Genomic DNA, 23,543 nt, shown 5'->3' on the forward strand with positions numbered 1-23,543 from the left:
ACAGACAGCTTCACATGCCACACCGGTGAAAACGTGGCTCAGGGAGGCCACAACCGCTCCCATCCCTCCCAGCCCCTTCCCCAGCCCAGTAAATCCAGCGTGAGCAATGTCCGGGGGTCAGTTCCACCACTGGGAGTGTGACTGCCTGTTTCAAGCACGGAAATTGGAGCTGGACTCCCTCCTATCTCCCTTCCTTCCATATAAATTGTTGATGTTTCCAGAGCTGAATCACTGGTCGCATCCTTTACAAACGTGACTCACTGTCCTACTCCTGCCTGCAGCCTTGTTCAACCAGCTACACCCCTTGTGTTTTCCAAAACAGCCTGAGGATTTCAACCTGAGCCAAATTCCTCCTCCCTGGGACATGGGTGCAGGTGCTTTATCTGGTGCAGCTACAAGGCGACTTCCCTGGCATGAGGCACAACGGCCAGGGACGTTCGTTTGCACGGCACGAGAGCCCAGCTCTGCGGGATGAGCGGTGCAAAGGGCCATCAGCACCCATGGAAATCCAGGCCATCACCTGGAGGGCTCCCAAGCGGTGGAAGACCCTCCTTGGCTGCCCCAGTGCTGCTTGGTCATTGCATTTCCTCGTCTTTGTGGTTCGTGTGAGAAAGGGATGGCCCCTTCCAGCAAGGAGCCCTGCACACTCCCCCCGGGATGAGAACAGACTTAGAAGCGCCACAGAGATTTATGATGTCGAACGCTTTTTATATTTTTTTCAAAAAGCGCCTTTTATGCTGCCCGGATAAATTGATCACCTGCTGCTGGGGGAGTGGGAAGGGCTGTTTACTGGGAACCACCGAAGAAGAATTTGTTAGGAGTGACGCACTGCCCTTTCCTTTGATCTCTGCAAGATGTGCCTGGAGAAGGCACACCAGAGCCCAAACAATAACGCAAAGCATACCGGCAGCATCAGCCCGACTGTTGCTCAGGCAGCCATTCCTCCGCCGGCAGCGTCTCCCTGCACGCTGCCGGCACCCAGACCCCGCTCCGGCACCCAGCACGCCCCACTGGCAACACGTAACTGGACAAAAACAAGTGTAATGTCATCAGCCCACACTGTGGGTACACCCCATGTCGCGATAACGGCAGGCGGCCGCTTTAGTAAAGGCGACTTAGGCGACAGCCGAAATCCTGCCTGTGGCAAACTTTCGGATGCTGTGTATTGGTTTAAAAATTTGTATGTGACAACGGGGAACCTTACACCAGTGATTTGGCACACGGCTGAGGGAAGTGTATAGCTAAGGCATGATATAGACTCTTAAATGGGATCTCAGTGGGCGTGAGGCATCTTCTCCATCCACTTTTAAAACTCCCATGAGGCACCTAATGGTAAGTCTTTTGGCACGTAAATCCCTTGATAAAACCCCAAATACAATCCCGAGACAAACTGTACTCAGAGTATCAGAGGTCTGAGTTAGATTTGTGAAAACAGCACGTTAACTGTGAGTGTCGGGCTGTCCCGACAGTCCTGCAAGGAGGCCATTTGGGAAGAGAGTGGGCCCTGACCAGCATGAGTCTCGATTCAAAGGGCATGACAAAGCTCTCCCGCTGCTACCAGCATCGTGCCATCTGGCATTGGCCTGCAGCCACCTCTGGGGTGCTCCATAGGACCTGGCCACTGAAAACAGGACGTGGAGAACAAAAACTCCGGTTGGGAGGCAAAATGTTATTAAATAAATTGGCACGCTCCATCATGCAGCGAGAGACCCGGCAAAGTGCACCGGGGGCTTTAGACAGTCAACGTTTGCTACAGTGAGCGTGACTCATCTCCGTCCCTCTGCCATCACACCTCACCCGCTCCTCCAGCTTTGCCCACGTGCCGTAACCCAGCTGCCCGGGGTAGGTGCCACTGCTGGACCTCGGCAGCCCTCGCTGGACACGTGCCATCGCAGTCGTTCTTCCCCACGCCGCAGGAAGAAGCTACACCGTACCCACCTAACCCAGTGCCCCTCAAGCAGAGCAGAGCAGCACCTGACACCGCTGAATTTACTGAAGAGAATCATAGAATCGTTTAGGTCCGAAAAGACCTTTAAGATCATCAAGTCCAACCATTAAATGAGGGAATGAGGGAAGCAATACTAAAGCATTTAGCCACTTCTTAACTCCACACTATAATTGTCAAAAAAAACAATTATCCTCATGGTATAAAAGGGGAAACTGAGGCGCAGAGATGGCAACTCCCAGTTCTGGGTCCTGCGGAGTACGGGGCTGCACAGGGCCAGAAGGAAAAGGCAATCCCTGCTCTGAGCTTCTTAGAGGGTGGGTTTGTTTTAGGTGGTAACTTGTTGCACTGTCCCAGATACTCAGTGGACTCCACAGCTCACGACACAAATGGGAGAGCACTACAGAAATGCCAGCACTGGAAAAAGAAAAGATACAAACCCGCCAGCCCCTCACTCGCAAAAGCTCTGAAAATACTCTCTAATTCAAGCGCTCAACCACTGCTTGTGCTTCCAGCATATAATGTTTTAAAAGATGTTAGCAGCACAAGTACATCATCAGTATTCTCGACACATTAATTCCAAAGTACTTGGGTTAAAATACAGTCCACAACCGGTAGCGTGGGTGTGTGCCAGCCTAAGGATCGGACGGAAGGTTTTCACTGTGAAGCATACAACTGATCAATTGATCAATGACTGATCAATCTCTTTCTTTCTCTTTATCGATCTAGTTCCAAACAGAACTATTTCCTCCGTTCTCTGCTCTTCTCTTTTTTACACACCTCTCTAACCTATAAACACAGCCTATGACCTCAGTCCCACACTCAGATAGTTCTGGACGTGCAGGACACACAGGAGGGAGACCAAATAAGCAGAAAAAGGGCACTTTTTAAGAAGCTGAGCATCTCCTCACTTTTGGGAAGCTGTGCTCTGAATCTCACGGTCTTTTTGCCGTGTAATTGCCAGCTCTCAGACCCTGACTGCTGGGAAGCGATCCCTTCTCCCCTGGCCCCCTCCCCAGGGAATCTCCCCGCTCCTCTCTGCAGAGTGCTTTTGTTTCTACTTCTAAACACTCAGCCACTTTCTTGGCAGAAAACCCTCCTGGTGCCACCTGGCCGCTCTTCCGTCTCCCAGGAAGTTTTGCAGTGACCTGTGACACAGCCAAGGAATGTGGCTCGGACACCGGGGGGGACATCTGCCAACGTGCTGCCTGTTCCCGGCCCCCCCGGCCTCGACACGCTCACATCCAGCCGCGCACACACATCCAGACACTCACATCAGCAGTGAGTCAGAAACAAAGAAGAAAAACCCTCGTGGGCTGCGATTCGCCCTTTATTGTGAACTCCAGACGTCATACGCGCACGGCTATAGATGGAGCTCGGGAGCCCAGGCCAGCCCAGTGCAAGCCCACGAGAGCTCAGTGATGGTGGTGGTGGTGCCGGTTGGTGGGGGGGGATGCTGTGTCTGTATGGCTAAGGATGTATTACAGAGGCGGGCTGGTCTTCATGTAACTAGAGAGCTTCTGTGAGCTGCAAAGGGTGAAGACAGAGAGGGAGTGAGAGGAGGTAGCCTGTGTATTTCCCAGCCACACTCTCCCCAAGAGGAGGCCACCGGGAGCCCCTCTCTGATCCCCCCCCCAATCTCCCTCCAGCGCAGCACACCAAGGAATGATGAAAAAAAATAATTCTGCAAAAAGGGTGAGTCGAATCGGTTCTTCTTTGGGGCACGGTGGGGTGGGGGAGGCTCCCGGATGTTTTGGGGAGGGGGGCTTGTCTCTTGATTTCCAGTTGTTCGCTTTGCCTCCGCTCCCCCTGCCTTTGCCTTGCAAAAAAAATATAAACCCCCAACCAGCTCAAAACAAAACCAAAGCCAGCACCCGTCTCTCCTTCTCTCCTGCTGCCCAGCGCTTCTCCTTCCTCTTGAATTTGCCAGGACATACTATTCGCCGTTTAGTGCGGAGCGATGTAGGCAGGCAGTTTTCATTTTTGATCACAAGGAAACGATATAATACGGAGACACCATCTATCTGTCGCTGTGTCTGCTCTGTGCCGTATGTGTGTGTCTGCTGTGCCCAGAGATCTTACCGCTGTCTACGAAGAAATCTTAAATATAAACCCATACATAGATATCGCCTCTAGGATTAATTGTTCATAAAAGGCTCAAAAAGGCAATTTTCACTGCAGTAAAAAAACCAGCTAGTTTAAATTCTCCCCAACACCCTCCTGTTCCTCCTTCCATGGGCAAATGCACGTTGCATGAAGCAAATGTAACAGCCTTTCTTATATAATGCACAGAGTGAAACCCTGCCTGCGATTTTTGCATCCTCCCCTCGGTATTATTGTTGTTGCTTCATGTCTGCAGCAGAAAAATCTATGTAGAGTGAATCAAGCAAAGTACCTCGGTCCCAGCGTCGGTGGAGAGAGGGGCCGGAGGGAGGGGGAGGCGAAAGTTGGGCAAAGAGGGAGGGGGGGAGAAGAGGAGTGTAAAACCAAGAATAATACCATTTTCCCCCATTTTCTTCCCTCTCTCTTTGTATTAGGGGCACCAGGATGGAAACCAGCAATCTGTGCAGCCAGAGAAGGTCGGCTGGGTGCGGAAATTTTGCGGGAAAGGCATTTTTAGGGAAATCTGGAAAAACCGTTATGTGGTTTTGAAGGGAGATCAGCTTTACATCTCGGAGAAGGAGGTAGGATCGGTTTCATTTTCCTTTCCCATCCCCCCTTTCCTCCCCTTTGCATATGAAAAGCACACGCCGAGCAGCCCCAGCCTTTCCCCAGCGCCCCTGCCCAGCCATCGCCCCTCCATCGCCAGCCTGCGTGGAAGAGGTTTCTCGGGGGCTTCTCTTCTCCCCGAGTCAGCACCGGAGAAACCTGGCCTGGGTTGGCGTGCCAGCTCCAACAGCGAGTCTCCCAGACAGCTCTGCTTGGGAGACATTTTCCCCGCACTGGACACATGAAAGGATTCACTTAGCGAGAGTTAAAACCCTCATCCTTCTTTCCGCCGTGGTGAAACGGCAACGCCAGCTTCCTTCTGTGCCTGTCCTCTGTCATTAAGTTCGACAGTGGTCCTGTTCCCAGCTGCTGCACTGCTCTATTTGGAAATAACTGTGGTCTCCCAAGTGGAATCGAGCCATTTACAGGTCCCTTATCTCTTGTATTTTTTTCCCCCTGAACCACACCGCAAGAGGACAACGGGGAAATTTAACCACGGATTCAACACCTTGTTGAAAAACGTGTCCCCTCTCCTGCCCCTCGTCTCCGCTCAGCATCGCCTGGGGTTTGGGGTTTAATGTAGTGTTTACATTAGACTTAATTGGATGTGACTATCCGGCTGAGCGTTGCAGGCTCTGGCAGGCTGGGATCCGGCTGTCCTTGCACAGCCTCCCCCCTTAGTTTTTGTCTTGATAAATTCATCAGGAAGAAATCCCCAGGCAACAGCACTCCTCCCTCTGATTGCCCTTTAACAACTCATGTAGGGAGAGCTGTGCCCACAAGAAGAGGCACTGGGGCTCTTTGGAGTCAGGTTGGTGGTGGGACAGGGCATTTGGGGTAAAAATACAGATCTGGGTCTGGGTCTCCGTGGGTTTCCTCCCGTAAGTGGAGGTTACTCTCCGACGGGCATTGCAGGGCGGTCTGTTGTTCAGATGGCTGGCTACCTGGCCCAGCTTTATCCGTTTAGGATCTGGACAGATAATAGGGTCCAGAGCGCCAAGCATAATTTGATTGAGGGGCTAATTGAATCACGGGGCATGGCAGAGTGCAGATGGATCAGGGGTTATTAGAACACAGAAATAGCCTAAAAGCAGACTGAAAGCCCAGGTCGCCCTTAGCTATGTGTTGGCATTTCACAGCTCACTCCCATTGATATCTCGGCTGCTCCAGAACCGGAGCGAGACACAGGCGTGGGGAATAAGTGTCATCTGCAGGCTGGGGGTTCAGTGCCTTAGAAATGCTCAGGTCAAAAGACATGATAAGAGAAGGATTAGAGACCACAGACACCACTAGTGGTAATGAAACACTAAACCTGTGATGACTCTATAGATAGATTTATGGATGGGGAAAGTTAGATGGAAAGATGGATGCGAGAGGTACCCAGCGAGCGGTACAAATCTCCTTTGATTTGTGGTCCCTCCAAATTTTCCAGTAGTAACGCAGACTGTGTAGTGTGTATTTCTCAACAGCAGGCCTGCTTGTCTTCCACGACTCTTAGAAGCAGCTCACATACCTCTGGGGCCACAGCTCAGAGTTTAGAAACTGCTAGCCAGACAGATTACATGGCTGGAAGGATTTTACCTGCTGCCTCGTGTTCTACCAGTCTGGCTCAATGGCTCTTCTGTACTGGGGCCCCGATTCAAGGCGGCACTGAAGCACGTGCTTGAGCAGAAACATACACTTAAGCCCAGTTAATGGGGCTCGAACTGGAGCTTGTACTTTTTAAGCCAGGACCTGGAAGACAAGCAGTCATGACCAAGTCCAAATGATAGGGCAGCTGCCTGCTCGATCAGACTGCGTCGGCTGTGCCGACACAGTTGGAACTGCTGGGAAGAGATCGGGAACAGGCTGGAGTAGGCGGCTCTGTAATGGTAAATTCACTGCAGGCTGGGCAGATGCTTAACAGTGTTAGCAGGATACTTTATGGTCCTTCAAGCAGGTTTGAAGGCCCAGTATCAGCGATGGGACTGAGTAATGCTGAAATTCACAGCTGAGTTAGCAGGGAGGTTGTATATCTGGTTTTGGGGGGACTTAGAGACAGACACAGGAACTTCTCAGGGTCCCTCTCACCACCATTCAGTGGGGGAAGGCGTCATATGGGTGGGTAGGGGGAGAAACTTGGCCCCGCTGAAGCAGAGGGAGAACAAGGCGGCTGGGACTGTCACCGCAGTGTCAGTGCAGGCGGGACGGGCTGCATTCTGTCTGAGCTCAGGACCTCCTCGGAGTACCTTCGCTAGGGAGAGGGAAAGGGCACTTCCAGAGAGCTATTCAGAGCCCATAAGCCCTGAGCAGCCGCTGGAAGTACCCGTTACGGATACACTGTGGTGCCTGCGCTCCTAACGGGGGGAGGGCTCGCCGGGGAGGCCAGCCGAGCAGCTGGGCTCCGCGCTAGCAAACTCCTCCAGGGCTGCCCCATTTGGAGGATCCTCCCAGACCTTCCGTCTGCAGCCCAGACCTGCACAGTGGCTGTCCGGGACAGCAAAGCCGTGCTGTGTGGCACAATACACTCCTTTAAGCAGTGTGCAAGCCCTCCCTTTGATGGGAAATACTGGGGATCTTGCCTGGGAAAACAAAAGCGGTTTCCAAAATCCTGGCCACCCTGAAGTCACCAGCTGGACTGCCAGGGGCTGCAGTGTCCCTGGGGTGTCCCGGACACCCAGCGCTGCCGGGTGGGTGGTTATGTCTATCTCTGGTACCCCAACTGTTTGAACACTGGAGAATAAACTGACGGCAAAGGCTCTACTTGGCTAAGGAGCAGGAAAGCCTGCGCAAGACAGAATTAATTCATATGGGAATCAACACCAGTGAAGATGTGCAGGGAAAAGATGTCCGTCTGTCCATCCCTCCTTCCCAAATACGTCCAGGTAGCTACCACTCAAATATCTGTGTACTCTGAACCCAGAATAGGGATGAGGCTGTCTGAAGGGCCATGCGGGTGCTAGTTCTGAACAAGGAGCACTTGTGTTTGCTTCAGGGAGCGTGCATGTATTTCTTTAGGGGAGAAAAAACTGTGCATGTGAAACTGAAGCAGCACTGTGGCTCTAAGTGTATGAATGTGTGTGTGAAAGACCATAAATAACATGCAGCAGCGACTGCCTATGTCTTTATATGGAAGAATCTGTGATTGTGTAGAAATGTGGTTACAGAGGTAACATCTGGCTGCCTGCATGTGCACTGAAGTGACTCTGTGTGCCTGCGGGATTGAAGAATACGCCTGTGTCACAAGGTCCGGCATCTCTGGGAATCTCGATATACAAGGTGGCTGCAGCCACCTGGCACGTTGCGCTGCCTGTCTGGGTGAGCACGCTTGCATGTGCCTGTGTGGACGGAGGGCACACATTTGGGGTGGCTGCCTGCCGCTTGCGTGTTTCCAAGACTTTCTGTTCAAAGACAGACGGGTCTTTTAACACACGGCACGTGTTTTTGGTACTGACTGGACCTTTGTTCCTTAGCAAAGCCAGGCCTTCACATACCAACAAGATCTGAGATCTGCCCTGGGGAGGCCCGTAGCCAGCACCCCCTCCTGTCCACAGGTCTTAACGCGTGTTTCAGAGCTCTGCTCCGGGAGCATGAGGCTCCCTCTGCATGCTCGCTTTCCTAGCAGCAGGTGCCTGCAGCTCCCGCAAATGGCTTAATAAATTGGGATTTGTCAAGCAGAACAGGACGGAGCCTCTTTTGTTTTTTCACACACCAGATTATGCCCAGTGGAGAAAATGGAGCCACTGCTGGGTTGCGCTGATGAGTTGTGTGAGAGGCTCTTCACTGCTCTGGAGAAAGACCTCTCCACTTGTGAATCCCTGCCACGCCAGTGTGGCTGATGGGCAGGCACTGGATGCAGCCAGAGAGAGAATTAAATAGTGGAGACCCTGAGGAGATGTGAATAGAAACCTCTAGTGGAAGTGGCCACTAGACAGGTTGAATCTCAGTCCGATTTCTACAGTGACAGGAGAGGAGACTCAATTGTCTGTTTCTTCAAAAGATCAAAGTCCTCCTCAGCTATAAATTATTTTTGCTCCATCAAAGCCATCGGAGCAATGTGGATTTGGTGGATGGAGCTTATGAGTTAACTCTCATATTAACCTTGGTGTTTCTCGTCAGCTCCTCTTAAGCTCAGCGGCTGCTCTAGAACAGAAGGCAGGTTGTTTAGCGCGTAAAGCAGGACTCCCAGCCTCTCCCTGTCAGCTCAGGGCACTGCAGAAGAAGGGGTTAAATACCAGGACTCCTGGATGCTATCCTCAGTTCTGCCACGCACTCGCTAAATGAATTCAAACCAGACATTTATTTACTTCTGCCTGAATTTCTCCATCTGGAAAGCAGGGCTAATAATACTCATCTCCCTAAGGCACAAGGTGCCTAGGAAGGGGGAATTGTATGTCACACGCTGTGGGCTCCCCTGGGAAAGATGTCAGCTCAAGGCAGGTAACGGCGGTGCACAAAGACAACCGGGAGCCGTAAAACTGCTCGGAGCTGAGCACCGGTCTGGTATCTGGAAGGGCTGAACAAGTAAGTTTCCAGAAGTCTAACTCCCACAGGCAGAGTCAGACCTCCAAAATCCCATCAGTATCCACATTGATTCCTGCTGGGAATCTGTGTGCTTTTCCAGTTGCCTACCTAGGACCTGGGCTTGCAGGTTGGAGAGTAGCCCTGATTTTGTTGATTTTGGTTAGGAGAAGATGTGAATGCCTGATAGAAGGCTGGGCTTTCTCCCTGGCAGAAACCAAGTCTGTAAGGAGAGGAAATACATTTTATCAGACCAGCTGATAAACCTGGAAAATGCAAACAGGGCTTTTGAGTTATGTTCTTTTATTGGGGCATCAACCTTTGGAAGCTGTGAAACTTGCTCTAACACCTAGAACCTTTTGCTCTTCCAACCGTGCACCAAAATGGTAGCTGAGGCTTACAGACCTAGTTTGGGCAGGGGCTCTGAGCCTGCACAGAGATCTGTACCCCTACTGCAAGCCGAACTCTGTGAACTTATGCAAAAAACCCCTTCATTATTTAGCATTTGGTCATCAGCCAAAAAAAGCATTCAGGACAGAAACATGCAAGACAAGATGTGCTGAAGTCAGCTGAGCTCTGCTAAGCAAAAGAACACCTTCTTAGTATCATTTTTGCATTCTTTCCCCTCGTCCTCCTCCACACCGGTTCCCTCCCCCCCTGCAAATTTCTGGTAATTGTTCTCTTGTTTCTAGCACAGCTTTGTTATTGCTTTGCACTTGGGAATAGCAGTCAGACTAACACAGACACAGCTGGGCTCCTACCACTTCCTGTCAGGAAGCCCAGGGCTGTCCAGACAGCATGAACGGACTCTGTGATGACGAGATGTTAATGAGGAAATGCTTCTCGGGGCTTCCTTAAGCCTTTTCTTGTTTGCTACCAAAAGCATCGACTCAATTAGCACAAGAGCACTTGAAAAGTAGTCTGTTCTCACTCCTCATTTGTTACAGCACCATCAAACACCGCACAACTCTCTCTCTGCCTGGAAGGGGGGCGTGTGCACGCGCGTGCGTGCAGATTCAAAGTAGTGTCTCGAGTTCACGTACATGGTTCATGTGTGTGATGGAGCCTGCAAAGTACTCGTGGTGTTTCTGTGCATGTGCTGTTTACACACTTGGTCCTGTGACGACGGTTCATGGTGTGCGTTTGCACTTGGTGAATACCTCTATGTATGGGGTGGCCGTCTTTTTTGCCGCTGTGCCATGTCTGCGGTTGGTAGGTGCGGAAAGTATGTTGGTGTCCATTGCGTTCTACGTGTACAAGGTGTTAATCAGAGCTGTGCAGTTACATACGTGTTCATGGACAGTGGTAGTGCTAAGTGTCAGTCTGGTGTGTAAACCCTTGGCTTTCGGCTACACAAGAATAGTCTGTGACTGCATGGCTGGGACCTGCTGCCCCTTCGACACCTCTCCTGCTCTTGCTCTTTTAAGCCGTCCTTTTCCCTTCCACCTTCCTTCTCCTGCTTGGCCAAGCTCTGTTCTACACTTTGCAGAGCAAGGTGAAAAGCTTCAGCAAAGTGTCTTTTCTGTCTCAGTGGCACCGTCCCGCACAACCAGAGAGAGGGTCAAAGAACACTTGGGCAGAAATGACGCACAGCCTGACTCCCTTTCCCTGCAACAGAGGTAGCTTGTGAGATGACGCAGCATGGCCTTGGGATGCAAAAGAGCATCGGGTGTTCTTCAGGGGCCAGCCGATTCTGAGACCTGTGTTTCTGGTAGCCTTGGCTGATGACTCTTTGGGGCAAGGGACTGGAGTCGATAGCAACTTTCTGCCGCCATCCCCTCGTTAGCTCAGGGCAGCGATCTGGACATGAAAAGGCCTGGAAGGTCATGCTCATGCCCTTGAGCTACAGAGTTCATGGTGCAACCTCCCACTCAGGATGCAGGTGTGCAGATGGGAGGCAGTCTCTTGGAGCACTGCCATTTCTATTCTACCGAGGTCCGGAGGCTCTGGCCAAAACCAGGGACCTGCTGCGCCAGTGACTGCACAAACACACTATCTATATCCCTGTCTTCTCTCCACACGTGCACTTTAGCTGGTACTAAAGAAGGAAAAAGTGGACCATCTGCAGTGTCCCGCTGTACACGGGCCGTTTTACCCCGGGTCCACAACATTTTGCAGGTCTCTCTTACTGTGATATCTGAAACTCTCCCAATGCTCCCTGTATTTCTTTTTCTAGTTCCCTTGCAGACCAGAACCGCACGGTTACCTCCCTTGTGCAGCCAGGGAACTGAGAAGAACAAGGAGCCGGTGACAGGACAGGACATTAAACTCAGGTCTCCCCTGCCAGTCCTCTCACCAGTGCTGCTTCCCGGCACTGCCAGAGCTGGTGCTGCACACACACATGGATTCCCATCTTAGCGACAGCCCGATTTTAGCTAAGCTCTGCAGAAATTTCTGTCCCTTGCTAGATGGTAGAACTGCTCAGTGTGAGGAAGTGAAACTTTCATCTCAGCTTGAGAGGGGAACATGCTGGCTGATGCTGTCCCCAAGACTGCCCATGTTTGGATATTCAGCTTTACTGAGAATCTGTAGGTTTCTTGTTACACCCTGAGCCGCATCACGACTTCTTGAACGTCTCGTGGATACGTTACACTTGGTGTCTTGTGATTTTCTGTACCTTCCGCATTTGCTTTGAGCATGTCACATCTCAACAAGGAACTGCTCAGGCAAATCTCCACCAAAAAAATCTGAGGAAAACCGCAAAATTTTGCCTAGTGACTGAGTGACTGCCCTTCTGCTTCGCTCCAGTTTGGCCCCAGAACACAGCCCTGATCTGAATCAAGGATGTTCAAAGTTGTTGCAGGTGACAACTTCATGAGAGAGGAAATTTTAACTGTCCGTCAGCAAGTCATCCAAGAGGCAGTTAATTTAAACGGCATTAGGGATCCTCCGGTTGCCAGAATGCTGCAAAGGAGCGTTCGCACCAGAGAAAACAGACCTTTGGAAGCATGACTGGCTGGAAGTCTAGATATAAGCCCTACGAGCCTTTGAGAGAAGGTACTTTGGGTACCACAGCTGATGTTCTGACCCACTACGTGTCCACAGGATCCCCACGTCCCCCAGGCACAGGGAGTGCCGTCGCGGCTGGCGTCCCTTCGGGCTGACCCTGCTGGGGCAGCAGCTGCGGGGGCGAGGCGTGCGAGGAATGCAGCTCCCCTCCTTGAACTTTAGCAACGCGCCAGCAATGTCAGCCTCAGCACATCTCGCCACTGACTGCAGGCCCAGATTAGCTGGTGGCCGCATGGTTGTCTGCAGTGTAGCTACACCCCAAGCAGTGGCAGCTGCCATTGGGGGTGCGGGGACTGTCTGCTCTGATGGCGCCCAGGTCTAACGTACCCTGCTTTAAGGACCTGCTTTGTCTTAGGTGATGTGGGACACCTCAGGATCCTTCTGTGTGCCTCAGTTTCCCTTCCTTCACCTGTCCTACTTGGCATGTGAAAGCATTTCTGGGAGCATGAGGAGGAACCCCAGGACAAGAAATTGTTTTGTCTGCCTAGGGCAGGTACAATACAGACAGCAAAGCCAGCAGACAGCCATGGCAGCAATTGCTGGGATTTATACACCTTAATCCTTTCAATCCAGAGCTTCTCTGCAGGGTGAGGAGTGCAGGACCTACCTGTCTGAGATCCGTCAGCTCGCTGTGTGCCAGGCACTCAGCAGCTGTGAGGAAGGAAAGACCTGCTGGCCACCTCCCAGCTAGGAATCATTTTGCCAAAATCAACCATCCGGGCCTCTCCCTTCCTAGCACATTAAGCCAAGCGGTCCCTGATTCCTCTCAGCCTCACACTGCAGTGTGGGAGACCTTAAGAAAGGCTAGTGAAAGCAGCAGGATCCAAAAAATACCTGCATCTGCAGAGCTCCAGCTGCTTCACAGGCAGGTGTACAGACCCATGCAGTGGGCAGGAGAGGGTACGCCGCCCCAGACAGGGAAGCTTTTTCGTGACTGCCTAAAAGGAGTTGTAGAAGAGCAGAACTGTCAGGCCCTGGAGAGCCTGTTTAAGCCACCCCCCCTGCAAGTTAGAGAGCAAGAGACAAAGTGTCTGGGGATGGGGAACGAGACTGAAGACTGTTCAGAGGAGATGCTCAGCCCTCCCCAGAACTCAGACCTTTTCTTAAAGAGTTTCAAGTTCAGCATCTGAAAACAAAAATCTCCCCTCACTTTCAAAAATCTGTGTTCAATCTATATTCAGCAAAGAAGAAGAAAACAAACAAGCAAACGTAATGATCATAGTAAATCTCCAGCACTAGGATAAACTCCTTGGACACAGAGCACCCTGGGTGCATGACGAGCTGTGGTAGGTCACCCTGACATCCTGAAGATTAGTGCTGCTATGCTGACCCTGCCATTCCCCTTACAAACCACTCCGGGTGATAGAGAAATCATGCCTCATTCCCTCCTACTGAGAACTGACACCTGAGGCTGCTCCCAAAGGTCTCCAAAACATTATCCAAAGACCTCTACATTGCCTGGGTGCTGGGAACACATCAAGCCAAATTCTCTGCTGGTGAAACCTGAAGGGTTTTATTTGCATGGCTCCAATCTCACTGAAAATGTGGAGGAGAGTAGAGACCCTGCAGGTTTGTCACCCACTTCCTATCGACGTAGGTGACCAGGATTTAGGCTTCGCTGACCATGTGGTTCCAGCAGCTTCGTGGGTCTTTAAGGGTTGATTTTCTTTTTTTGCAAAGGATGGGCTGCACGACTGTCCTCAGCCTCTGAGCACTCATCCTCTCCTGCCTCCAAGGTTGCTCTGTTCTGTAATTCATGCCCACCACCTCCCTCTTTTGGCCTCACTAGCCTCCCACAAAGGACAAAAGAGCTGACTGGTACTTTTGAAGTTTGCCTTTCACTTTCCTTCTCTCTAGTTTCACTATTTACACACTGAATGCTCTGTTACTTTTCTCTGCTGCTCACTGCTCTGCCTGCATGTCTCAGTGTTGGAGAGAGGGGGGATATCAGCTGGCAATGCCCCTTTTGAAACAAGACTGCTGTCCTCCCCATGCCCCATGAAATCCCTGCCACTGCATCACCGCAATGGAGCCCATTTCAGGCTGATGCTGAGACCTCTTCCCACCGTCAAGGCAGAACAAAGCCACGTTCAAAGGACTAAATTACAGCCCCATTCACTTTATGGCCTCGTTATACTACCAAGGCTGTGTATGAGAGGGAATCAATTCAAAGTGAGCAGGAACCTGCCGTTCCTCCCTGTGCTGCAGCTCTGGCTGAAGGGCAGACGTACCCTTAGGCACCTGACTCACTGGCCCACATCCTTAACGGTAGCCACATGCGCACCCACCCCCACAAAATGGGGGGCTGAACCTGCCCACCTTGTCTGAAACTTAGAAATGGGACCCCAACATCAGCCTTTTAATGCAAATAGATGCTGCTTATTCTCAGTTCTTAAGCATTTTATAACTGGCTTACGCACACATACGGCACTTTGGTGAAAGTGATATACCGTCTGTGCGACAGGGTCTCCTGTGTGTATCATGGGTAGGCAAGCGCGGTGTTAGAGTCCTGGCACTTGTCAGTCCAAGTCTGTTAAAGGGCTAGCTACGCTGGAAGGGTGTTTATCCGAACCAATTACACCGTCCTTTGTTATTCCTAGAGGCGAGATATTTGAGTCCCAACTCCCATGAGTTCACAGTGCAGGCTCTGCGTGTCTGAGAAAGGAGGGAAGGGCTGGGGAAGTCCCAGTGACCTACATGAGCAAACATCTGGAGTAAGGAGTTGTGCCTCAGCCACTGTGTCACAGCTGGGGGCTCAGAGGGGATCGGCTTTTCCTGCTGCAAATGAATAGGGCTGAATTCAGCCAAGATTCTTGGAAAGAGGTGGATTGTAGGATGGTACTGGGAAGAGATAAAAGCCAACGGGAAATGCACGGGGAGGATATATAGATAGACATGATCTGCGAGAGACATTTCTGTGTCTGTTCATAATAGCCCATACACAGTGGCTGTTGTTATGAGCAGAAATAAGCAATAGCTTCTGCGGCTTCAAGAATAGCTGTGTACGGTGTCTGCCTCCTAGTTCTTGAAGACAAACTCGAGGGATAGAAGGAAAAAGGGAAGAGGGGGAACTGCAGTCATTATGCAAGGCCAGATGGTCAGTTTATCTCTGTCTCTGGTTAGAAAGCTGGTTACAGCATTTTAGTCAGCCTCTTTGTTTAAATTCTATTGAAAAAATCATGGGGAGTTCCGTCGGTGCTTCCCAAAATTAGGGAGGAAACCTATTAAATGGGGTGGAGTCCTTTCAAGAAATCCAAGAGCTAAGACCTCATCACTGTCTGCCTTCCCAGCACCTGAGTGACTCAAACTCCACTGCAGATCCCAGCCTGTAATGACCTTGGTCAGAGTCGGATTAAGCCGATTGACGTGGATTTGAGCCTGCTACAGTTCTGTCCTTAGCGGACATGCAAAACCAAGTTCTCTCCCATCCCAGTTACCTACATTCCTCATGTTTGTCATGGAAATAGTCGGGCTGCCCTGCTGTAGGAGCGGGATGTGAGGATAGTGCATTAAAGATAGCAATGAAAAGGAAGGCCATGTGAAACTAAAGGGGGCCAGGCAGAAGACAGGCTGCGCGTTCTCTTCTTTGCTCCAAAGTGTGCCCCGAGTGACGGCACCTTCAGGTCAGGGGTCTGTCTGTCAAGGGACAGTATCAAGAACCCTGGCTTCCTCCCCAGGTCAGCCACAGCCTTCGCGACCCTGCGCAAGTCACATCTTTAATTTAAGCCTCTGTGATATTTGTCTATAGCTGTGTGTCTGTCACACCATGGCTAATAGAGGAAGTGTTGGGGAATGGACCTGGAAAAAATGAGATCTCGTAGAAGCTGCAAAGTGGCCACTCAATGACCCTCTAAAGGACAACCAAGCAGTGCTTCTGTCAGTGAAGGCCGAGCCCTAGCGCTCTCTTCCTTCTCAAAACCTCCCATGAATGCCCTGGCTGCCGAAGGTCTCTGGGGGCCCGGCCAGCCCCCCAGCAGTGAAAGCCTGGCAAGCAGCTGCCGAAACAAAACCCATGATCTGGGCAGTCACTGGTGCCTGGATGAATTCTGCCCATAGCCCCTTCACAAGGGATGAGGCTCAGCAGCGGGGGAGAGCAGCACACGCATCGTGTCGGTAATCTGGGACTGGATGTGCTTCATCCACCCCCCAAATCAGCTGTCAGCACAGGCTCCAGTAATACCACCAGGTTAAAAATAGGAAGTGCTAATCTTTATCCCTCAAACTTTTGTTATGCTGTCTCCAGAAAAGCAACAAGCGCTAACATGATTGCCCCTTTTAATCAGCAGATGAAAGTCCACCTCCTCCCAGCATCTCCTGCCTCCGCGTGAACCTCCTCCTAGCAGACACGGTCCTCTCCTTGCTGCTGGAGAAAATCCTATTCATTTTGAGGGTCCACAAGCATAAACACTGTGTCTGATCACACCTGCATGTCAGCTCAGCCTAGCCCCCGTAACTTTGGGGGTGGGAGAGGCGGTTAAGTCCCAAAGGAATCTGTAGCAAAGCAGGAGTTAACCTAGGAGACTGTGATTTTCAAGTTATCCTTCTGAACATGTCCCCCTCATTCCAGAAGAGACTCGAGTCAAAACTATCGCATTGAAAATCTCTGCTTCTCCCCCCCAAAACCAAGTGCAGCACTCCCCAGCTAATAGTGCCATTACTGCATTTGTGCCTTAAGGTGGAAGACTCTTGAACGATGTTTCAGCAACCACATAGCACACCAGCGGCTCCAGCACACATTCTGCACATTCAAACCCCCTGTGCAGAGAGCGGCTCCAGCCAGGCAGCCCGCTGGCTTGGAGCAGCAGCCCTGTTATTGCCTCTCTGTCTTAACATCTACAAGGCTGTAATTTTATTTTTGTTTTGCAGGTAAAAGATGAAAAAAACATACAGGAAATGTTTGACCTGAGTGATTATGAGAAGTGCGAAGAGCTCAGGAAGTCCAAAAGCAGAAGCAAAAAGAACCACAGCAAATTTACCCTTGCCCACTCCAGACAGCCTGGAAACACGGTACGCTTCGCTCTCGAGCATGCGGTCAGCCCGTGAAAGCCATTAGCTCTCAGGGCAGCCCAGGCTGCCTCTCACTTGCCTGCTCCAGGCCTAGGGCTTGACACAGTAATTGGGGGGTGAAACTGGATAGGCTGAGTTGTATAGGAGTCCAGATCATGTCTCGTGGTTTAAAATACAAGAACGTCCATTTACCACGTCAGGACTGATAGCAACAGTGAGAGATGGAGAGAGAAGCAGGGTTTCTGCTGGGAGAGGACACGGGCCTCTGGTGCGCTAAGTAGGTATGACCAAGCACTTAGCTCTGGATCCGATTACCTGGGAGTATTCTGCCTTTGGGAAAGGAAGGTATCAGAACATTTGCCAGGAGCAAGAACAAAGCCGTTTTACTGCCGCCACTCCTGGCAGCTATGGTTTAGCTGCCTGCACTTGTTAATTCACATGGGGAGGCAGGGAAGGGAGGGATGCTGATGGCCCTTGGGTTTGCTGCCCAGATTTGGGCAGCATCAAAAGAGCCGCACAGGAATTTGTCCCAGGAGTACTTTCTGCCGAGAGGAAAGCTAAAAAGTGCTGGAATGGGGGCACTGCTACCTAGGAGCAGGGCTTCCCACGACATCTCAGCTGCCACTGCAAAAAGAGAGCCAGTCTCTAACTGCAAGCTGTCTCTGGCACAGATGCACCCACCCACAGCTACACACGTGAGCTGGATTTACACTATTCACTCTGACTTGTTTCAGCAGACCAAGCTTGCCCGCTCCACACTTTGATAAGGGTTGTGTAACACCATGAAATGCAAAAAGGGAGGAGAAGGGGAAAATGGAAGGTGGCTGCACTGTCCCCAAGCGCCCTGAGCAATGGAGAGAATTAAACAAAATCCTGTGGAGGCTAAAACTCGTTTCTACTGAGTATCCAACTTAAAGAAACCCCTAAGGATCCTGGATCCCCTATACAGGCCATATTTTCAGAACTGCTCTGCCCTCAGTGTGCATCTGACATATCAAAGTATGGAAAATCTGGCTCCTTCTGTGGGTACCTACTGTAGCTGCTCGTCTAACAGACTCTGTCAAAGTCTGAGGTGGCAGCAGATAAATCGCATGTGAGCAGCACAGAAAGGCTGCATCATCGTTTGATGAGGGCAAAATCTAGGATGGTGTGTGGGAAGGCAAAGAGGGGGAAGGAGGAACTGCAGCCACGAGGGAAGTAAATATGGTGCACAGCTTTTGGTTTGAAAAGCTGGGTACTGTGAGGAATCGTGGTCTGCTTTGCAAAGGGCTGCCAAGAAGCAGAGAGGCCAGGTGCAGCGTGTGGCAGACCAGTGCCGTTTTGCAGGACTGGAGGATCAGGTCTGCTTTGCATTTTCCCACTAAGGCAAGCCAGCTGTAAAGGCCGTGTAGCTTTTCTGTGGGCAGGGACAGTGTGAAAGCATCTCTGTATGAGTTTAGTCACTGGCACTGACCTGAATTCCCTCTTTTGTAGGCACCAAATCTGATCTTCCTGGCTGTGAGTCCAGAAGAGAAGGAGTCCTGGATTAATGCCCTCAACTCTGCAATCACACGTGCTAAAAACCGCATCTTAGATGAGGTGAGCAGGACTCTGAGGGCTGGACCCAGGCTCTGCTGTCTCAACTTTAATCTTGGGTGAAGTTTTTAGGCTGCTGGAGACAGCAGCAGCCCCTCCTACCCTCTCAGTTTCCTATTTAAAAGGAGTGCAAAGCCATTGTTTTTTTTATGGACTGCACTCAAACACAGCCACCAACACCTACAGAGCAGGCTCTTCTGAAGGTCTGGGATAGTTTGATCCTCCCAGCCTCGGGATTAATACGCAGCACTGATTGCAAAGCAATGGCAAGGGGCAGCTGCCAAGACTCTGTCACACCCAGCCCCAGTGAGATGCCTTCACTTTGGAGCCCAGCCTTGCCTCCCACAGGGATGGTGGGACTGTGTTCGGAATGGTTTCCCAGGGCTTTGGAGAGTCTTTCCTCCCACCCGCTGCTCCTGAGTGAACATGCGGTGTGCTCATCTTTGCAAAGGAGCTTTAAGTAGTGGAACTGAATTAAGGAATTAACTGAAAACCAATATAGTCCCATGCTGTCTTCAGAGCACCCTAATAGCATGGCACCATCTGTCAACCCACCTCAGTCCATCTTCATCCCGCCAACCCCTCCCCTCTCAATCACCATCTCCAAGGGACAGGCCCATTTCCACTGCTTTGACTGAAGGAAGGGGACTTACTGGGCATTTAGACTTTGCAGATCCTTTCCTACTGCTCAAGGGTCAAATCAGGAATGTTTAATCCTGCCTTCTCAGCACTGCGTGGCATATATATTTCTGCCAAGACAAGTCAGGCTCTCCATATAGTGAAAAAAGAAGGGACAACCAGAGAGATGAGGCATCAGTGCACTGTGGGACGGCAATAGGAGGACCCTGGAACAGTATAGCCCTGCCTGCTTGAGAACACGTCCACACAAAGCGTAGCTAGCATAGCTCCTACCGCTTCCAAAGTGGCAGCATTATTGCTGCATGAAACCCCCAAGTAACCACCACAATTATGCAAAGCAGCTTCTACTAGAAAAAAAGAACAAAGCAACATCAGTTCAGCCTCCTCCTGGAGACAAAGTGTACACTTACAACCACGGCCGAGCTGGCAGTACGAGCATTCTCACATAGTTTATTCCAGTGTGAATGATAACTACCTTGAGAAGGCTGTGCCCCTCGCCACCAGGCCTGCGGTTTGAAAGGGCATTTCAATGCTGTCTCACATTAATGCTTTGTGACAACTATTCTTCAGTTTAGATCTGTCTCAGATCTATCTCATCACATTGAACTTACCGCAATACAGGCGGCCCACTGCTGTGATGCTGTTTGTTCTCTTGGATGGCAACACAAAACCCTGTAGTGAAGGAAAAACGAAGGTCAGACCATAGGAAAAGCTGCAGAGCAGAAGGCAGCATAGCAAACAATGGTATGGATTGCTTCAAGGAGAGTCTGTCACTGAAATCTTTACAAACAGATTCAACAGATAATTGTTAGGAATGACTTAAGTAGATCTGATCCCATCAAGGCACAGAGGGGAGACACTAGGGACACACTCTAAGACTCTTCTAAGGCTGGATTCCCACACCCCATTCCCTGCTGGCTCTACCTGCAAGTCTCCTTCCAGGAGAAGGTCACCCTCTGTGCATCCTTGTAAGCACGTAGATCAGTGAGTCCCACCTACAAGTCTTGGACCAGTCGTGGCCCTTGGGACCAGTATGTTGTCGACACTGTGCAGGCAGGTTTTACAAACCTATCAGTCTGTGTGTGTCTGGGCACACTCACCAGGGAGGGTGTTACGGACTGTAGCCATCCGGTAAGACCAGGCGGTCAGGCTGTGCTCCCAGACGCAATCCCAGCGCAGCTCGGCAGCCAGAGGAGTCCAGCGAGTTATCAGGTGGGGAGCGCATTACCTTCCTCGTTCCAGCTCAGCACTACGTTTGGTTCAGGTGGGGATCACAGCTCTCCTCCTGTTCAGCAAACGTTTGCAGTACAGAATTGCAAACTGTATTCGAGTTCAGGATTCACTGTTGGCGACCCAAGCTTCTGCCTGCTGAGCACTCCTGGTGACAGCCTTTAGCGAAGGATCCTGGCCCAGAGGTATGTGGGAGAAGTTCACCCTCTGCATATTGCCAGGTCAGGAGAGAAAGGGAATCCTGGAGGAACAAATGATCTGCCACAGTGCATCTGGCTGATTACGGCTGCAGAAACTAGGAATGGCTCATATTTCCTATGCTCCCAGACGTTCACTAGCTTTTGTCACCCCTTTAGGTTACTGTCGAAGAGGACAGCTACCTCGCCCACCCAACACGTGACAGAGCAAAAATACAGCACTCCCGACGCCCTCCAACACGGGGACATTTGATGGCTGTGGTACGTATAATAAATTCCAGACACCCGTTCAGGTAAAATACCCTTGTAACTATTCCATTTATAAGTAAATGCAAGAAGACCTGGAGTTTGAGCTCTGGCCCGAACTGAAAATTGTCGTAAGACCCAGGGCTGTCCTGGGTCATCAGATCTAGTCCGCCGTTCTTGTACACCGTTGCATTGTGCAAACCCTTTTGCAAAGTGGTAGCTTGTCGTCACTGACACCTGTTTTCCTGATGCTGAAAATGAAATGCTCCTTCAAGTTCCTGATGGGGAAGAGTCACAGAGCTGGGAAACCCAGCCATGTGTTAGCACAGATGGCTTGTCCAAGGCCATTCAGCTGATCTGCATCTCAGCTAGAACCACCAGCCCAGCATATCTGGGGCTCTGTCACCAGGTCACACTTGCTATAGTATTCCTGGTCCATCTTTGCATCCCGGCCCAGGTGATGCGTGTGTTAGGTGTAAGAGATGCTCAGAAGTAGTGTGCAGCCATGCCTGTTCCTGTGATGACACAGCTCTTCTTTGTCTATTTCTTCAGGCATCTACCTCAACCTCTGATGGCATGCTGACACTCGACCTGATCCAGGAGGAAGACGCCTCTCCAGAGGATCACAGCACCTGCGAAGAGAGTTTCCGAGTGGATCTGGATAAGTCAGTGGCACATCTAACTGCTGGCCGGCGCCGGTCAGATTCAGAGAACGTCAAGTCGTCAGAGAAAGGCCGGACAGGGAGCCTCCCAAGACGGGAGGTGACCTCATGGGACAGATCTGGGCAGCGCAATGACTCCTTTGACAAAGGGACCATGTACACACCACAGGTCCCCAAAAAGCTCTCGCACTCAGAAAAGAATAAATGTGCCTCCATGGAAGAAATTCTGTCTCGACGGGACTCTTCCACGCACCGGGCGGTGCTGAGGAGGGGGCTGGAGGCTCAGTTTGCCTCCGCAGAACCGGAGCAGCTGTCCCGGATACAAGAACTGGTTGCACTGAAACTGGAAAAAACTCAGGAACTGCTGACAGAGGTGAAGGGCTATGGGGAAGGCAAGAGAAAGACCAAGGATTCCACCACCAGCACCACCACCACCACCTCTTCCTCCTCCTCATCTTCCAAGTCGGACTCTGAAAGGATCCTGCAGGAATCTGAGAGGTTGCTGGGGGAGGCTTCCTCCACCTGGAGCCAAGCCAAGAGGGTGTTGCAGGAGATCAGAGAGTTGAGGGACCTGTACAAACAGTTTGAACTGCAGCAGTCGGACTCAAAACCCAAACAGAGCTCACAGTCTCAGTACAGGAAGAGCATGATGTGAAGGCAAGCCTTGGGATTGGGAGGGAGGGACATGGGAGGGTGGCCATTTGGTCTTTTTTTTTAATTATTATTATTATTTACAGCGTTAAAAAGAGTGAAAAGGTGCCTGTTCTCACCCAGATTTGCTTCTCAAAGCCTGAACCCTTCCTTTCCTCCATCACATCCCTTGATGAAACAACCCCGTGTTCCAATAAATTCAGTTACCGTTTATACCTCCTTTTTTAAAGAGCACCCTTTGCACCACAGGCCCCCAACTTCTGTCATGCTTGGAGGACGGAGGAAAGCACCAGTTCCTAGAAAATGCCCCTGCATGCCTGGAGCATCATGTGCATAACAATGGGGACAGATGCTCTTGCGCTGTATAAGCCCTGGCTTTGCTGCTCTAATGTCTGAGCTGTATCCTGCTTTACAGCTCCCTGGCCAAGAGTCTCGTCTTGTTCCCTCACTGTCCTCTTGGAAATAAATGACAAAAAAAAAAAAAAAGGTGTCCGTCCCAGCCAATGCTTGGAAGTCCCCATTATCCAGGAACTGTCTTGAAGACGCTTGGAAGTTCAGGCTGACCTCAAGTTTTACGTGAGTCATCAGAGGCACTCGCTGGACTGCAGCTAGCGGGGTTCTGTCCTGGCACAGGTCCCTTTTGTGAACTCCTGGGGTCGGCAGCTGTTATTCTTGTGGTACATATACAGCCCTCCAGAAGGAGGGCAACAGGTATGCAATCTGTGTTCAAATTAATCCTGTCTGTCCGTTGATGCTTTACAGAACCCCCTTGGCCCTGTGCAATGGGAGTTAGCAGCTATATGTCTTCCTTTCTGTGCAAATAGAGGATCAAAGCCTTGAATCTAACAGACAGCCCATACGGGTTGTTTGGGGGGGTTGTTTTCTGGCTTTTCCATTTTCATGTCTTTTTTTTTTTTCCTTTTCTTTGAGCTGAGGGGAAATGGAAAAATTAGGGTTGTGTACAGGCGGCAGCTGGAGACCAAGAGCCAAAAGTAGGTTTCCTTGGTTTGATTCTGTTCTCTCATGCATGCACAGGCTCGGTTTCTGCCAGTTGGACTGCAACAGATAGTCCTTGTTGCTCTCCCTAAGATCAGAATCAGGCCTACTGAAATGAAAGCTGAGCCCGTAAGAGAGCTCAAATACCCTCATCTTGGTGATGCCAAGCACTTTGCT

The 23,543-nt window shown here is 50.9% G+C and overlaps 1 protein-coding gene across 2 annotated transcripts; it reads left to right on the forward strand.

The window, feature by feature from the left end:
• Positions 1–3,406: 3,406 nt before the first annotated feature.
• On the forward strand, positions 3,407–22,394 carry PLEKHO1 (pleckstrin homology domain containing O1). Of its 2 annotated transcripts, none has more exons than XM_059832339.1 (6): positions 3,407–3,640; positions 4,483–4,629; positions 17,030–17,170; positions 18,644–18,748; positions 20,971–21,072; positions 21,610–22,394. In XM_059832339.1, the coding sequence occupies exons 1-6, from the start codon at positions 3,611–3,613 to the stop codon at positions 22,372–22,374; spliced, it is 1,290 nt and encodes a 429-aa protein (XP_059688322.1). In that variant the 5' UTR covers positions 3,407–3,610; the 3' UTR covers positions 22,375–22,394. The 2 variants fall into 2 exon arrangements, with proteins under 2 accessions (XP_059688322.1, XP_059688323.1); XM_059832340.1 differs by having other exon boundaries at positions 4,492–4,629.
• The last annotated feature ends 1,149 nt before the right edge of the window (positions 22,395–23,543 follow it).

Source organism: Gavia stellata, chromosome 33, assembly GCF_030936135.1.
Source record: "Gavia stellata isolate bGavSte3 chromosome 33, bGavSte3.hap2, whole genome shotgun sequence".
In the NCBI taxonomy this organism is placed as follows: domain Eukaryota; kingdom Metazoa; phylum Chordata; class Aves; order Gaviiformes; family Gaviidae; genus Gavia; species Gavia stellata.

Excerpts from the sequence above, each read along its gene's own strand:
- PLEKHO1 (XM_059832339.1), top strand. The coding sequence starts at position 3,611 with ATGATGAAAAAAAATAATTCTGCAAAAAGG. Across the intron at positions 17,171-18,643 it reads CCAGACAGCCTGGAAACACG|GCACCAAATCTGATCTTCCT; the intron begins GTACGCTTCGCT and ends CCTCTTTTGTAG. Across the intron at positions 18,749-20,970 it reads AAAACCGCATCTTAGATGAG|GTTACTGTCGAAGAGGACAG; the intron begins GTGAGCAGGACT and ends TCACCCCTTTAG.